This window comes from Mustelus asterias, chromosome 9 (assembly GCF_964213995.1).
Source record: "Mustelus asterias chromosome 9, sMusAst1.hap1.1, whole genome shotgun sequence".
Lineage (NCBI taxonomy): Eukaryota > Metazoa > Chordata > Chondrichthyes > Carcharhiniformes > Triakidae > Mustelus > Mustelus asterias.
The window spans coordinates 126,539,411-126,554,524 of NC_135809.1; the positions used below are offsets into that span (position 1 = coordinate 126,539,411).

General features: G+C 42.6%; 1 protein-coding gene across 1 annotated transcript in view; it reads left to right on the forward strand.

Annotated features, from left to right (window-relative positions):
* The first annotated feature begins 3,315 nt into the window (after window positions 1-3,315).
* Window positions 3,316-15,114, forward strand: part of LOC144498982 (transmembrane 7 superfamily member 3-like) — a 32,269-nt gene continuing 20,470 nt past the window's right edge. Inside the window, exons 1-3 of the mRNA XM_078221000.1 lie at window positions 3,316-3,488; window positions 8,167-8,321; window positions 9,463-9,598. Of these exons, the coding sequence (XP_078077126.1) occupies window positions 3,380-3,488; window positions 8,167-8,321; window positions 9,463-9,598 (400 nt within the window). The 5' untranslated portion in view covers window positions 3,316-3,379. The remainder of the gene's footprint in view (window positions 3,489-8,166; window positions 8,322-9,462; window positions 9,599-15,114) is intronic.

Here is a 15,114-nt window from a genome sequence, read left to right on the forward strand (position 1 = left end):
AGGTGGAATCTGTACAAGGGTTGCACCTAAACTGGAGGAGCAGGGTGGTTTGCTAGTGTCACTCGGGAGGGTTTAAACTAATGTAGCAGGGGATGGGAACCAGAGCAGTAGGTCAGCAATTGAAATGACCACGGAGGAGTTAGAGACTAAGGCCAGTAAGACTAAGAGGAAGAAGAAACAGGGAGAGGTTAATGAACACGGTGGGTCTGGCGGTCTGAAGTGTATTTGTTTTAACCCAATGAGTATGACAGGTAAGGCAGATAAACTTAGAGTTTGGATTAGTACATATACCTATGATATTGTAGCTACTACAGAGACGTGGTTGAGAGAGGGACAAGACAAGCAGCTCAATGTTCCAGGATCTAGATGTTTCAGGCATGATAGAGAAGGATATAAAAGAGGTGGGGGAGGTTGCATTACTGATTAGAGAGAATATCACAGCTGTACTGAGGGAGGACATCTGGGAGGGTTCATCCAACGAGGCCATATGGGGAGAACTCAGGAATAGGAAGGATGTGGTCACAACTGCCAACGTGAGATAGTGGAACAGATATGTGAACAGATTATGGAAAAATGTAAAAACAACAGGATTGTTGTGGTGGGTGATTTTAACTTCTCTTATATTGACTGGGACTCCCTTAGTGCCAGGAGCTTGGATGGGGGATGGGGGAGTTTGTTGGGTGCCTCCAAGAGGGTTTCTTGAAGCAATATGTAAAAGTTCAAGTGGGGAAGGGGCCATACTAGACCTGCTATTGGGGAATGAGCCTGGCCAGGTGATCCAAGTTTCAGTGGGAGAGCCTTTCGGGAATAGTGACCATAACTTTGTAAGTTTTAAGTTTCTTATGGATAAGGATAAGGTCTTTGGGTACAAAATATCAAATTGGGGGAAGGCTAATTACAACAAGGTTAGGCAGGAACTGGGGAAAGTTGATTGGGGATGGATGTTTGAAGATAAATCCACATCTGTCATGTGGGAATCTTTTAAAGGCCAGTTGATTAGAGTTCAGGACCAGCATCTTCCTGTGAAAATGAAGGATAAGGATGGCTAGATTCCAGAACCTTGGATTTCGAGAGAAATTAGGGTTAGGGTTAACCCTAATGAGCTAAGTCAAAACGAAAAAGGAGGCAAGCGTAAGGTTTAGGAAACTGGAGACAGACAAAGCCGTTGAAGAATATAAAGAAAGCAAGAAAGAACTTAGGCAAGGAGTTAGGAGGGTTAAAAGGGGTCATGAAATATCCTTGACAAACAAGAATGAGGAAAATCCCAAGGCATTTCATATGTATATCAGGAGTAAGAAGGTAGCTCGGAAAAGGATAGATCCACTCAAGTACAATGGAAGGAATTTATGCATGGAGCCAGAGAAAGTGGGTGAGGCTATTAACAAATACTTTGCATCAGTATTCACAAAGGAGAAGGACATGGTGGATGGTGAGTCTAGAGAAGGGTATGTTGATATTCTAGGGCATGTCGATATAAAAAAGGAGATGTTGGGTGTTTTGAAAAGCATTAAGGTGAACAAATCCCGAGGATCTGATGGGATCTATGCAGAGGATTTTGCCAAGGTTCATCCCGAGTAGCTCCATGATGCTGGAGTATCTGATGGATGGGCTGTTCCCAGGTACATAGACTGAGACAAACACCAACTGCTGCTGGAGGATCATCAATTGGGTGAAAGATGCTTTTTGACCTGCCTGGAACTTGCCAGTCTTACAGTGCAAAGACTTGTCAATGGCTGCATGTTGTAGACTGGCACATTTCACAGCCCAGAACTCCATGCTGAGGGACGCACTAAAGCGTGGGGCAACCACCACAAAGATTCAATTCCACGGTCTAAGGCCCTGAGTACACTGAGGGGTTGGAAAGCATGTAAAAGCCCCTGGCATGTATGTTTGAAATGAATATTGTAAATGTAAGCAGTGAGGCACCTCAGAGTGTCACAGGCTGTATTGAAGGAACTGAAGTGCTTTGCACTAATATTTAAAGTTAACTTTGAAATGTTAGGTAACACACTTCGATAAATTTTATTCATTTTTTGGGGGGGGAACACTTTGCAATCTCTGGTGGTCGTGTAAAACGCCATTTAACTGCAAATGCACATCTTCTCTACAATGTCGAGAGACTTGAACAAGTTAAGCAAGGACAATCTCAATTGGCTGGCCAGCTGATTTGTGATGCAGAGCGATGCCAACAGCATGGGTTCAATTCCCGTGTTGGCTGAGTTTATTCATGAAGGCCCCACCTTCTCAGCCTTGCCCCTTGCCTGAGGTGTGGTGACCCTCGGGTTAAATCACCACCAGTCAAAACGGGAGAGCAGCCTATGGTCATCTAGGACTAAAGTATAAAGTTTATTTATTGGTGTTACAAGTAGGCTTACATTCACACTGCAATAAAGTTACTGTGAAAATCCCCTCTTTACTTCAAGTTAGAAAGTTGTGAATACTACCATTTGTGCTTCTTTTGGGCATAATACCATTTGTGAGTATGCTTTGACTCAGATCACTTTTGTACCCACAAGATTTTAATCGATTTATTATTGTCACACGTATTGGGATACAGTGAAAAGTATTGCTTCTTGCGCAGTATACAGACAAAGCATCCCGTTCAAAGAGTACATAGGGGAGAAGGAGAGACTGCAGAATGTAGGGGGAATTTTCCTATCCAGTCCACCACAGGAATCGTAGCGGGTGAGAGGCGGACCATGGAAAGGTCCGTTGACCTCGGGCGGGATTATCCGGTTTCGGGGCAAGCGTGGCTGGAAAATCCTGCCCACGACTGTAGTGTTACAGTCATAGTTACAGTAAGAAGTCTCACAACACCAGGTTAAAGTCCAACAGGTTTATTTGGTATCACGAGCTTTCAGAGCGCTGCTCCTACGTCAGGTGAGTCATTTTTCTTGGGGATCTCTTCACTTTGAGCCGGCGGTTTGCGGTGTCGGTGGTAGCCATAATGTGGAGATGCGAGAGTTGGACTGGGGTAGGGACAGTAAGAAGTCTCATAACACCAGGTTAAAGTCCAATTGGTTTACTTGGTATCACAAGCTTTCGGAGCACCTGATGAAGGGGCAGCACTCCGAAAGCTCGTGATACCAAAATAACTGTTGGACTTTAACCTGTGTTGTGAGACTTCTTACTGTGCCCAACACAGTCATAGTTAGGGTGTAGAGAAAGATCACCTTAATATATGGTTAGTCCATTAACCGGTCAAATAACTTAGGTTAACAATAATGCTAAAGACAGGAATAAGAAATAACATGGTCACGTCAGGAACAGGCTTGTAAATTCCAGGATGTGACGTGCTTTGGGCTGTGGGAGTGGTTTAATGGGAGCGGTGGGTGACAGATTGCTTGCGAGTTGAAGGCTAGCGGGTGGAGAGTGAAGGATGTGGGTGCACTGTGTGGCTGCGCTGCTGCTGGCTTTGAGCGGAGTCTCGGCTGCCCAGAGCCGCAGCGACAGCAGCGCTTGGACCCAGGCTCACAGTGCCGCTGTAGGTGAGCATGTTGAAGGCTACAGTGGGTGGATTGCAGTTCTTTCTGGGCATCTCTTCCGCTTTGGTTGGCGTACAGCTTCCCCCTCGCCACCAACTCCTCCTCCTTAACTGCTCAAATTTGTTTTGTATTTTAAGTCGAGTCAAAAGGGATACCACTTTGTCAGCCCTCTTTATATCTGCCCCCCAATTAATTATTGATAAGTTTGTCAACTTTTTAACTTGGGGTTTGAACTTTTTGTGACTTGTTGTTTACTTTATGTAGTCTTCGTTGTTTACTTTCCACTTTATTCTTTAATCGACTGTCGTGCCTTTTGCTACACTTTTTTAAAAAGAACATGTCAGGGACTCGAGAAGAAATAACTTCTGAGCTAATTTGTAGTGAGTTTTACAACACCTGCTTTGGTAAATCTGCCCGAAGCTCAAACCTGGCAAGTTCCCATCAGGTTTTTTTTTTGTGTTAATGCCGTCAGTTCAGTCTCTGTGAACTTCCTGGGCTGGTGTAGCACACGAAGGCGAGTAATTTTGAATGTAAATTACGTGGGACGTGAATTGAATTTTTTTTTGTGAGCTCTCCTGCTTGTTTTAAAAAAGAATTGACCCTAAGCTGGTCCTACTGACAAATGTGGCTGTGATTGAAATAATGGGGAGTTGGTGGGACTTTTTTTTTTGCCGACTACTTTTGTATATCAATAGTTGCACCATTTCAGTTTTTGCATATTAAATGTTTAATAAAATAGAGTCTTGGGCACCAGTGTAACCATTCAATGGTTCATTTAGTTTAAGCCATTTTCTGCAATTAAAATTAGGCTGCAGGTGGCAGCTTATTTTTTAATGTGAACCCTGTTTTCAGGTGGATTAACAAAACTATGCTACTTTGCACAGTGCAGTGAGATCATTTGCCTGAGAGGGCAGAAGTGGCTTAGCTCAATGTGATACTGCTTCTTTGATTTGATTTATTATTGTCACATGTATTGGGTTACAGTTAAAAGTATTGTTTCTTTCAAAGTATTTTTTAAACTTTGTTTATTAGTCACAAGTAAGGCTTACATTAACATTGCAATGAAGTTATTGTGAAATTTCCCTAGTGAGCTCTTGCGCGCCATACAGACAAAACATCCTGTGCATTGATGAAAGGAGAGGGTGCAGAATGTAGTGTTACAGTCACAGCTGGGGTGTAGAGAAAGATCAACTTGATATATGGTAGGCCCATTCAAAAGTCTGATGGCAGCAGGGAAGAAGTTGTTCTTGAGTTGGTTGGTACGTGATCTCAGACTTTTGTATCTTTTTCCCAACGGAAGAAGGTGGAAGAGATTGGGTGGGATTTTATAGCCTCGCTTATCCCAAAACCGTACAATCCTGCCGGAAGTCAATGGACCTTTCCATGTTCCGCCCCTCTCCTGCTCCGATTCCTGTGGTGGGCGGGCTGGTAAAATTCCAGCTGGGATGCCTGGGGTCCCTGTTTTTCCGAGGCAGCAGGAAACAGAGATGGAGTCAATGGATGGGAGGCTGGTTTGCATGATGGACTGGGTTACGTTCACAACCTTTTGTAGTTTTTTGCGGTCTTGGACAGAGCAGGAGCCATTCCAAGCTGTGATACATCTGGAAAGGATGCTTTCTATGGTGTTTCTGTAAAAATTGGTGAGAGTCGTAGTGGATGTGCCAAATCTTCTAAGCCTCCTGAGCAAGTAAAAGCATTGCTGGGCTTTCTTAACTATAGTGTCAGCGTAGAGGAACCAGTATAATTGAGGAGTTAACCTAGATTGTGTGCTGAAATTTGGGGAGTAGTGTTTGAACCCATGGTCTTTGTCTTTGCGAGTGCTACTAATAAACCTTCCAGATTGTGAAAAGTACTTCTGCAGCCATTCTTATGAATGTAATACTGTTTAAAGCTTTGCTGTTGTCTATTTTTGTTTACTTGTGTTGGGATTTGAGATGAGAATTCCAAATTGCATTATGAAGCCAGACTAGACCATAGCAATTTTTCTATTTTAGCACAAATGTGAGGAAAGGGTGCTTCGCTCCAGGGGTGATTCCACTGACTAACTAGGGATCTTTTATCAAAACAAGCTTTTTATTCTTAACACAGTTCATGTATAACTCTAACAACATGAAGCAGCTTAACTTTTAACTGTTGTTATGGTCCAAGTCAGAAACTGCAAACTATTGTATGGAGCCCACCTGGATCATAAGTTTTGCATCTTGAATTTGGCGAGGATAGGCATGATAGGTTTCACTTCAGGTATGATTTCAAATAACGGCACTTGGGAGCATTTATCAAAGAAAGTTTATTTAAGAATATAGTTAACATGCGTAGTAAGAAAATTAGCAAGAACTTTTATCAATTACAAACAATCATAATGTATAACCTTTAACAAAGGTATCTACGATGTTCCAATCAAACCAATCCCATAGGCATAAGACCATTTTCACAGGTTTAACACAGCATAGACTTGTGCTCAAGTGATACTGGAAACTCAGAACTTTGGTTGAAGTCTGTAGTTCTCTGGATTCACTCCGAACAGTTTGAAGACAAGACAGCTTCCCAAAACACCAGAGACACTCTGGTTCTGCCCCCAACAACAGCAGATTTTCACCCTTCAGGAAAACAAGATCTAGCTAACCAACAGAATTTTTAAAACTGGGAGAGAGGGAAAACATTTTTTTAGCTTGCTGTCCCTTCTAAAACTAAAATTCAAACCTGCAGCTCCAAACTGAAATGGAAAAAACTGTCCAAAAACACACGACCGTCCTCCTAACAATGCAGGATCGTAAAACTAATCCCAGAGTAAACACAAACAACCCATTTAAGCCACTTAAGTAGCAATAAAAGGACATTTCCAGTCAAATCGGCAACAATTACATCACTGAAGCTGTGAGAGCTGCAGAAATCATGCTTTCTTCAAAAAAACCTTTGTTAAAGTTACACTGACATCACGCTGTTGAACAATGTGTCTAAAACTGAAAAGAAACAACTCTAATTTTTAATTCATCATTATTTCAATTCCAAATGAGCATTCATTTTGAAGACTTATGGTTAGCAATCACTAATATACTTCCAAAATTAATTCAGGCAGCGTTGGAGTTTTCAGAGAGAGAAAAAGCTTTCACAAGCCTGCAATGTTCTCCTAACTCAAAATAGCCAAACTCCAACTAAAAGCCCTTTTTTTTGCTACAGATCCAGGACTGTGCATAAATCACTATCACATGACCCTGTCAATCAGTCATTTGAAGTCCTAGGGGAACTTAAGTAAACAAAAGTCTATTATCACCATTTAACATAACCACTTGCAAGGTGAAATGAGTAATTATTCTGCTCTCCCAGCATCTGAGCTGCATTCCTTTCAGACATAGACTACGTATAGAAAAAAATGAACTTTCTCCTGAAACATATAAAACATTACAGCCTGATCCTTGTACGTTCTTCGATAAAGACTTGGACCAAAATAAAAGCAACTCTTAACAGTGCTGCTCGCAGTATACTCAGGTCCTGTAGCAATAATTCTTCTCTTCTTTGGTTCATGGGATACAGGCATTCCTGGCTAGATCAGCATTTATTGCCCAACCCTAAGTGCCCTCGAAGGTGGCGGTGAGCCACCACCTTGACCACCTTCATAAATCCTACACAAAATACCCTCTTATCACCAGCGCTTTTCTCATAGACTCAAATTTACCCTTCTAAACACTCTTAAATTATATTTTCAAAGACTATAGTCACTTGTCACACCATGTAATATTATCAGTAATAATTCTTACCCACAAAAGACTCGAACAACCTTTAAAATCACGTTGTGAAGACTATTTTGTGCTGTTATGTTTTGTGGTTCTAAGCTGTTATCTGCTGTGAACTATTATTACCACCCCCCCATATTTATTTTCAGATATATTTATGATTTCAACCATGTTTTCATGACTGATTCTTCCTTATTCTGGGGCAGGCAGTCATCGGTCATGTCTGCTATATTCAGCTGTTGTATGGCAAAAATTAACTTTAGCACCACCTTCTAAGAAGAAAATGTAAGTGTGTTCTACTTGTTGGCAATGTGGCAAAATAGGAAGTTTAAGTTTATTTATCAGCATCACAAGCAGGCTTACATTAACACTGCAATGAAGCTACTGTGAAAATCCCGTAGCCGCCATACTCCAGTGCCTGTTCGGGTACACTGAGGGAGAATTTAGCATTACCAATGCACCCCAATTCTCACCGTTTCTGCGTGAGTTTCCTCCGGGTGCTCCGGTTTCCTCCCACAGTTCGAAAGACGTGCTGGTTAGGTGCATTGGCCATGCTAAATTCTCCTTTAGTGTACCCGAACTGGCACCGCTGTGTGGCGACGCGGGGATTTTCACAGTAACCTCATTGCAGTGTTAATGTAAGCCTACTTGTGATACTAATAAATAAATAAACTTTATAAATCTAAGCAGCATGTCTTTCAAACCCACGCAGACACGGGGAGAATGTGCAGACTCCACACAGACAGTGACCCAAGCTGGGAATCAAACCTGGGTCCCAGGTGCTGTGAGGCAGCAGTGCTAACCACTGTGCCGCCATGCCTCCACAATCCAAGTTGTGACTAGCCTGTATAAGGAAATTAACATTGTTTACCATTGAAATACATCTTGAGAAAATATCACAACTAAAGGAATAGCGGTGATATGTTTTTCTTTTAATTCTCTCTCTGCAGGTTACGTTGGAATTCCTCTTTTGGAGCCAGTTTCAATTCTACTGGAACCTAACGAATGTAAACGCATTGTGATTACAAACATTAGTAGCCTGACCGCTTTTGTGGTTGCCGAAGTATACACTCATGCGCAGAATGTGACCGTATCCCTCTCTAAGGTAAGAAAGCATCTCTCCTAAGGGATTGGCCTCATCTGTTTGAACACCCTAAAGTGTTCACTCGCCAAGTTGAGATGGCATGAATTATCTGATGCATGTAGATTTTGGATTCACTTTTTTTAAGTAAAATAAAAGTTTTTATACTGTTCTGATACTCCAGTGAACCTTCGGAAAGTGTATGGGAGATGATCTATTGAGGGCGATCTCAATTTCCTTATTGAATTTGTGAGCAAAATACAAGTGGAACTTTTGAACCAGTTGCAATGTAAGCCAATTTGCTCAGGTTGGAGTCAGGCCTACACTGTGAATGAGTTCTCCAAACATGTGGACATCAAAATAAAATTACCAACCAACATATTCTGAAGGTTAAAGGCAAAATCCCGCGGATGCTGGAACCTGAAACAGAAACAGAACATGCTGAAGAAACTCAGCAGGTCTGACAGCATCTGTATGGAGAAAATTGGAGAGAGAATAGAGCCAAGGTTTTGAGTCAGGATCCCGACTACTCGAAACATTGGCTCTATTCTCTTTCCACAGATGCTGTCAGACCTGTTGAGTTTCTCCAGCATTAGGGGTGGCACGGTAGCACAGTGATTAGCGCTGCTGCTTCACAGCGCCAGGGACCCGGGTTCGATTCCTGGCTTGGGTCACTGTCTGTGTGGAGTTTGTACGTTCTCCCCGTGTCTCTGTGGGTTTCCTCTGGGTGCTCCGGTTTCCTCCCTCATTCTGAAAGACGTGCTGGTTAGATGCATTGACCCAAATGGGTGCCGGACTGTGGCAACGAGGGGAATTTCACGGTAACTTCATTGCAGTGTTAATGTAAACCTTACTTGTGACTAAATAAACTTTACTTTTACTTTACTTTTTCATATTCTGAAGGTTTTTGTTTGATGTCCACATCTGATGGCTGGGGACAGTTTGAATTGTATGAAGCATTCAAATTTAAGAATATTTAAATTTAATAGTGGTAGTTAATGGGGTTGTGAATCCTGCATCGCTAATTGATATTTAAGGCAGACATGTAGGGTGGAATTTTCCCGTTCTGCCGACCACGGGAATTGTAGCGGCTGGAAAATCCCTCCCGTAATGCCTACCTATCAGTTACGTATTTTAAGTTGACTTGTTTCTTTTTGTGTCTCAGTCCTTTCCTGCAGATGCATCGTATAGGAGTTCCAGTGCAGGTGTAGTGCTGATGTTGACGCCCGCATCATTCTACATTCGAGCTGGAAACGAAGTGGTGTCAGCAGTATTGCTTGCTCTCTCCTACACAGCTCCCGGTATATAAACTGGTATAACTTTCTTGTCTTCATTGTAGAAAACTGTTCAAGACTGTCCAAGCTTCTGTCTTCTTTTGAGTGTAGTTCGGACAAGTATAGAGTTACGGGCCTCATGTGGAACAGTGATGAGAGCAGCCTTTACCTTTTGAAGAAACTTCATTACACCAAATTCAGAACTGGACAAAATTGCAAGGAAGAGGGAGAAATTCACCACCTGGGCTTTTGTTTTGAGTTTGGAAAATAGCTGGTTTACTGTAGGAACCAGATGACTTTGTTCCCTCTCTGACTCGCAAGCTGCAGCAGGTCAGCTCTTCAAGCCTGACAGTGTTTTTATTTGGTTTGACTTAGTGGTATATAGTGAACAGTATTGTTTCTTGTGCATTATACAGACAAAGCATACCTTTCACAGAGAAGGAAAGGAGAGAGTGCAGAATGTGGTGTTGCAGTCATAGCTAGGGTGTAGAGAAAGATCAACTTAACGTGAGGTAGGTCCATTCAAAAGTCTGACAGCAGCAGGGAAGAAGCTGTTCTTGAGTTGGTTGGTACATGTCCTTAGACTTTTGTATCTTTTTCCCGATGGAAGAAGGTGGAAGAGAGAATGTCCGGGATGCATGGGGTCCTTAATTATGCTGGCTGCTTTTCCGAGGCAGCGGGAAGTGTAGACAGAGTCAATGGATGTGAGGCTGGTTTGAGTGATGGACTGGGCTTTGTCCACGAATGGAGTTTAAGGTACTGTTCTTGTTCTGTTCTGCAGCCTGAATTGCCATATCAGTAAGTCATTATGGGTGCATGGCTGTGCGCAAAACCCAGAAAAGGGACCCGTCGCCCATGTTCACCTAAATTCACTCTTTGCCCAATAACACGTAGAATTTCTTTTTTTTAAATCTCTGGTTTGGCTTTCTCTCTCGCTGCTTTTTAAAATACTCAAAATCTATTCCAGTGCAACATCTTATGACATTTCACGATATTAAAGGCACAAGATAAAAGTTGCTCTTTTTGAGGCTGTTTTTCCTCCAACAAAGGTGGCACAGTGGTTATCATTGCTGCCTCAGTGCCAGGGACCCAGGTTCAATTCCTGGCTTGTGAGGAGAAGTGGAGATGCCGGCGTTGGACTGGGGTAAACACAGTAAGAATCTGTGTCGATATGCGCGATCTTCTTGGAGATCCTCTCCACTTCTTATTGTGAGGAGAATATATGTCTCTCTCTCTCTCCGAAGTTGCATTGTCACCTCTGATGAGTGTGATATTTAGTCAGGGTGACTCAGGAGGGGGGGGAAAAGTCAAAGCAGCAAATCTCACAACTGTCTATTACTCACAGCAGCAGATCCTCCCAATGTCTTGGGCTGTTACCAGCAGGTAAGTGTCTCTTTAAATCCATCCTCTTGTCATGTCTCCTTCAGTTTGTGAAGCCGATGCCATTGTGTTATCTTCAGATGATTGGCTCCTAACTAAAATAATCCTGTGATGTAAGCTCCCAATTTCGATTTGTTAATGTTTCCAGTCGGCATGTTCGTCACCTCGATCAGCTATGGAGTTAAAAGGTTCTTGATTAAAAAGGGGATCAGGGGTTTATTGGGAAAAAACAGGAGAATGGGAATGAGAAAAATATCAGCCATGATTGAATGGTGGAGCAGACTCGATGGGCCGAGTGGCCTAATTCTATTCCTATATCTTATGGTCTTATGGCATTCAGTGAGTTTTCAGTGTGAAAGTGACAGCAGTTCCATGTTTAACCTCTAACCCTGGTGAGTTGGGGTAATATTGGAGCCGCGGTCTGAAATTGGCTGTAAATTTATTTTACTGTTCATGCATGTCAGTTTTATTACTGGTAACTTTTGTGCAGCTGAGTTGAGCAATGATTGCGCAAGAGCACATGAAGATATTGGCTGGGTTTTGCAGTCGGTGTAATGGTGAGGCTATCTATGCTGTTATTTATTTAATCACTGGACAGCAACTTCCAGTAACTGCATACAGTTTAAAAACCGAATTCAAGAGGTTGTTATCTGCATGTACTGCTCCTCCAAAAATCGTGCTTGAACCATGTTGTTCAACTCTTTTTTTTCAAAAACATTGATGTGGAGCACTTGCCAGAACAAGTTAGTATTTGCCCATTCCATATGCTTTAAAAGATGTGACAAGTTTTAATTAGCGCCAATCAACCTCTCTGGCACAGAAAAGTGGAGTCTCATTCCTTCAAATTTTAATTATTCATGGAGAATTTGTTACCTTTTTCCTTTTTAAAAAAATTCCGTTGATACAATCTTTCCCTTGTTTTATTTTACTTTCTATACTTAATTTGACATTGAATTCACTATTGTGTCATTTCCTGGTTTAGATACGGTGGAAAATGTCATCGATGTATCTAGTGTATAGCATCGGTTGAAGGTCCCGTGCGGTGAAGAAGTCCAACGCCAGCATCTCCACATCATTAGATACAGTGGCACAGTGGTTAGCAAAATTGCCCCTCAGCGCCAGGGATCCAGGTTCAATTCTGGTCTTGGGTGTCTGTGTGGAGTTTACGTGTTTTTCTCGTGTCTGCGTGGGTTTCCTCCAGGTGCTCTGGTTTCCTCCCACAGTCTAAAGTGTTCAACCGGCAATAAGGATACTTCAGTTGCAAGCAATATAATAACTTATTTCACAATGTAAATCAAAGAAAAAGGTTTAATAAAAGAACTTCATTACACCAACACTCAGGCCACACCCTGGGCCACCTCACAAGCTCCTCACACACCCCACCTGCTTTCTCTTTATACTGGGTCAGTTGACCATCACATCATTTTGCCATTGGTTACATTGTCTACCTGGTCTGCTGGCCTGCTGATTCTCAGCATGTTGCCATTGGTTACATTATAACAGATTCCAATATAATCATTGGTTACATTATAGCACAAAAGATGTGCAAGTTAGGTTGATTGGCTGTGACAGAGGGTGGTGGTGGATGGAAAATTTTCGGACTGGAGGCAGGTTGCTAGCGGAGTGCCGCAGGGATCGGTGCTTGGTCCTCTGCTCTTTGTGATTTTTATTAATGACTTAGAGGAGGGGGCTGAAGGGTGGATCAGTAAATTTGCTGATGACACCAAGATTGGTGGAGTAGTGGATGAGGTGGAGGGGTGTTGTAGGCTGCAAAGAGACATAGATAGGATGCAAAGCTGGGCTGAAAAATGGCAAATGGAGTTTAACCCTGATAAATGTGAGGTGATTCATTTTGGTAGGACTAATTTAAATGTGGATTACAGGGTCAAAGGTAGGGTTCTGAAGACTGTGGAGGAACAGAGAGATCTTGGGGTCCATATCCACAGATCTCCAAAGGTTGCCACTCAAGTGGATAGAGCTGTGAAGAAGGCATATAGTGTGTTAGCTTTTATTAACGGGGTTGGAGTTTAAGAGCCGTGGGGTTATGCTGCAACTGTACAGGACCTTGGTGAGACCGCATTTGGAATATTGCGTGCAGTTCTGGTCACCTCACTATAAGAAGGATGTGGAAGCGCTGGAAAGAGTGCAGAGGAGATTTACCAGGATGCTGCCTGGTTTGGAGTGTCGGTCTTATGAGGAAAGGTTGAGGGAGCTGGGGCTGTTCTCTCTGGAGCGGAGGAGATTGAGGGGAGACTTAATAGAGGTTTATAAAATGATGAAGGGGATAGATCGAGTGAACGTTCAAAGACTATTTCCTTGGGTGGATGGAGCTATTACGAGGGGGCATAACTATAGGGTTCATGGTGGGAGATATAGGAAGGATATCAGAGGTAGGTTCTTCACGCAGAGAGTGGTTGGGGTGTGGAATGGACTGCCTGCAGTGATAGTGGAGTCAGACACTTTAGGAACATTTAAGCGGTTATTGGGTAGGAACATGGAGCACACCAGGATGGTAGGGAGTGGGGTAGCTTGATCTTGGTTTCAGATGAAGGTCGGCACAACATCGTGGGCCGAAGGGCCTGTTCTGTGCTGTACTGTTCTATGTTCTATGTTCTATGTTAAATTGCTCCTTAATGTCCAAAGATGTGTAGATTAGATGGATTAGCCATGGTAATTGTGTTGTTACTGCAATAGGGTGGGGGAAAGGGCCTAGATAAGGTACTCTGTCAGAGAGAGTCAGTGCAGACTCGATGGGCCAAATGGCCTCCTCCTGCACTATAGGGATTCTGTGATTCTATGATCATTAACACTTCCTTAGTCTGGTTATAGAGTCATAGAGGTTTACAGTATGGAAACAGACCTCCGGCCCAACTTGTCCATGCCGCCCAATTGCCCACACTTGGCCCATATCCCTCTAATACCCATCTTACCCATGTATCTATCTAAATGCTTTTTAAAAGACAAAATTGTACCCACCTCTAATACTGCCTCTGGCACCTCATTCCAGACACTCACCACTCTGAGTGAAAACATTGCTGCTCTGGACACTTTTGTATCTCTCCCCTTTCACCTTAAACGTATGTCCTTTAGTTTTAGACTCCCCCACCTTTGGGAAAAGATGGTGACTATGTACCTCATCTATGCCCCTCATTATTTTATAGACCTCTATAAGATCACTCCAAAGCCTTCTACGCTCCAGGGAAAAAAAGTCCCGGTCTATCCAGTCTCTTGTAATTCAAACTATCAAGTCCCGGTAGCATCCTAGTAATTTTTTTCTGCACTCTTTCTAGTTTAATAATACCTTTCTATAATAGGGTGACCAGAACTGTACACAGTATTCCAAATGTGGTCTTACTAATGTCTTGTACAACTTCAACAAGACGTCCCAACTAATGTTCTGACCAATGAAACCAAGCATGCCGAATACCTCCTTCACCACACTGTTGCTTTTCCTGTTCACACAAGCCCCTGATTCTCTTTGGAGAGTTCTCTGCTTTTTGAACAGTTGGTTTACAGCAAGTTCCGTATTGCAAAAGCCAGTAGACAGTCTGTGAGCAAATACAAGTGTAATGAATGGTGTTAGCAGTGAACAATATATGACACTCCCTCAACTACAGTTTAAGCAGTTAAACTCAAGAGTTGCAATTAAGATTTTTTTTATTCACCCCTCACATTCCGAGTATTTTTTACGTTTGGGCAGTTAAATTGTGTTTACATTTTTATTGCTCTCTCTACTTTCCCTTTCCCCAACTGTGATAACTAATGGATGGTTCCTTGCAGGGTGTAGGATTTACTGTCAGGTTCGACCGTGCTACAATGGTTTCTTGATGGGTGATAAAACATGGTGTCTTGCTTCTGATTAGCTTCCCGATCTCGTGCTGCACAATGCAGGAATCTTTGAAGTTCTCACCCTTTTTCATATCCCTCCATGGTCTTGCTCCATCCTACATCTCCTGCACAATATCCACTTTTGTACCTTTTTTAGTCTGCTGAATGTTCTGAATTCTTTCTATTCCACTGATGGCAACTGAATTAACTTGTTCACACTCTTCAAATCTCTCTGGAATGCAACATCGACTCCACCTTTAAAAACCTCCTTGAACATCTTGGATGATACCTTTGGTCACTTCCTCTAATTTCCTCAGTAGAGTCATGGAAGTTTA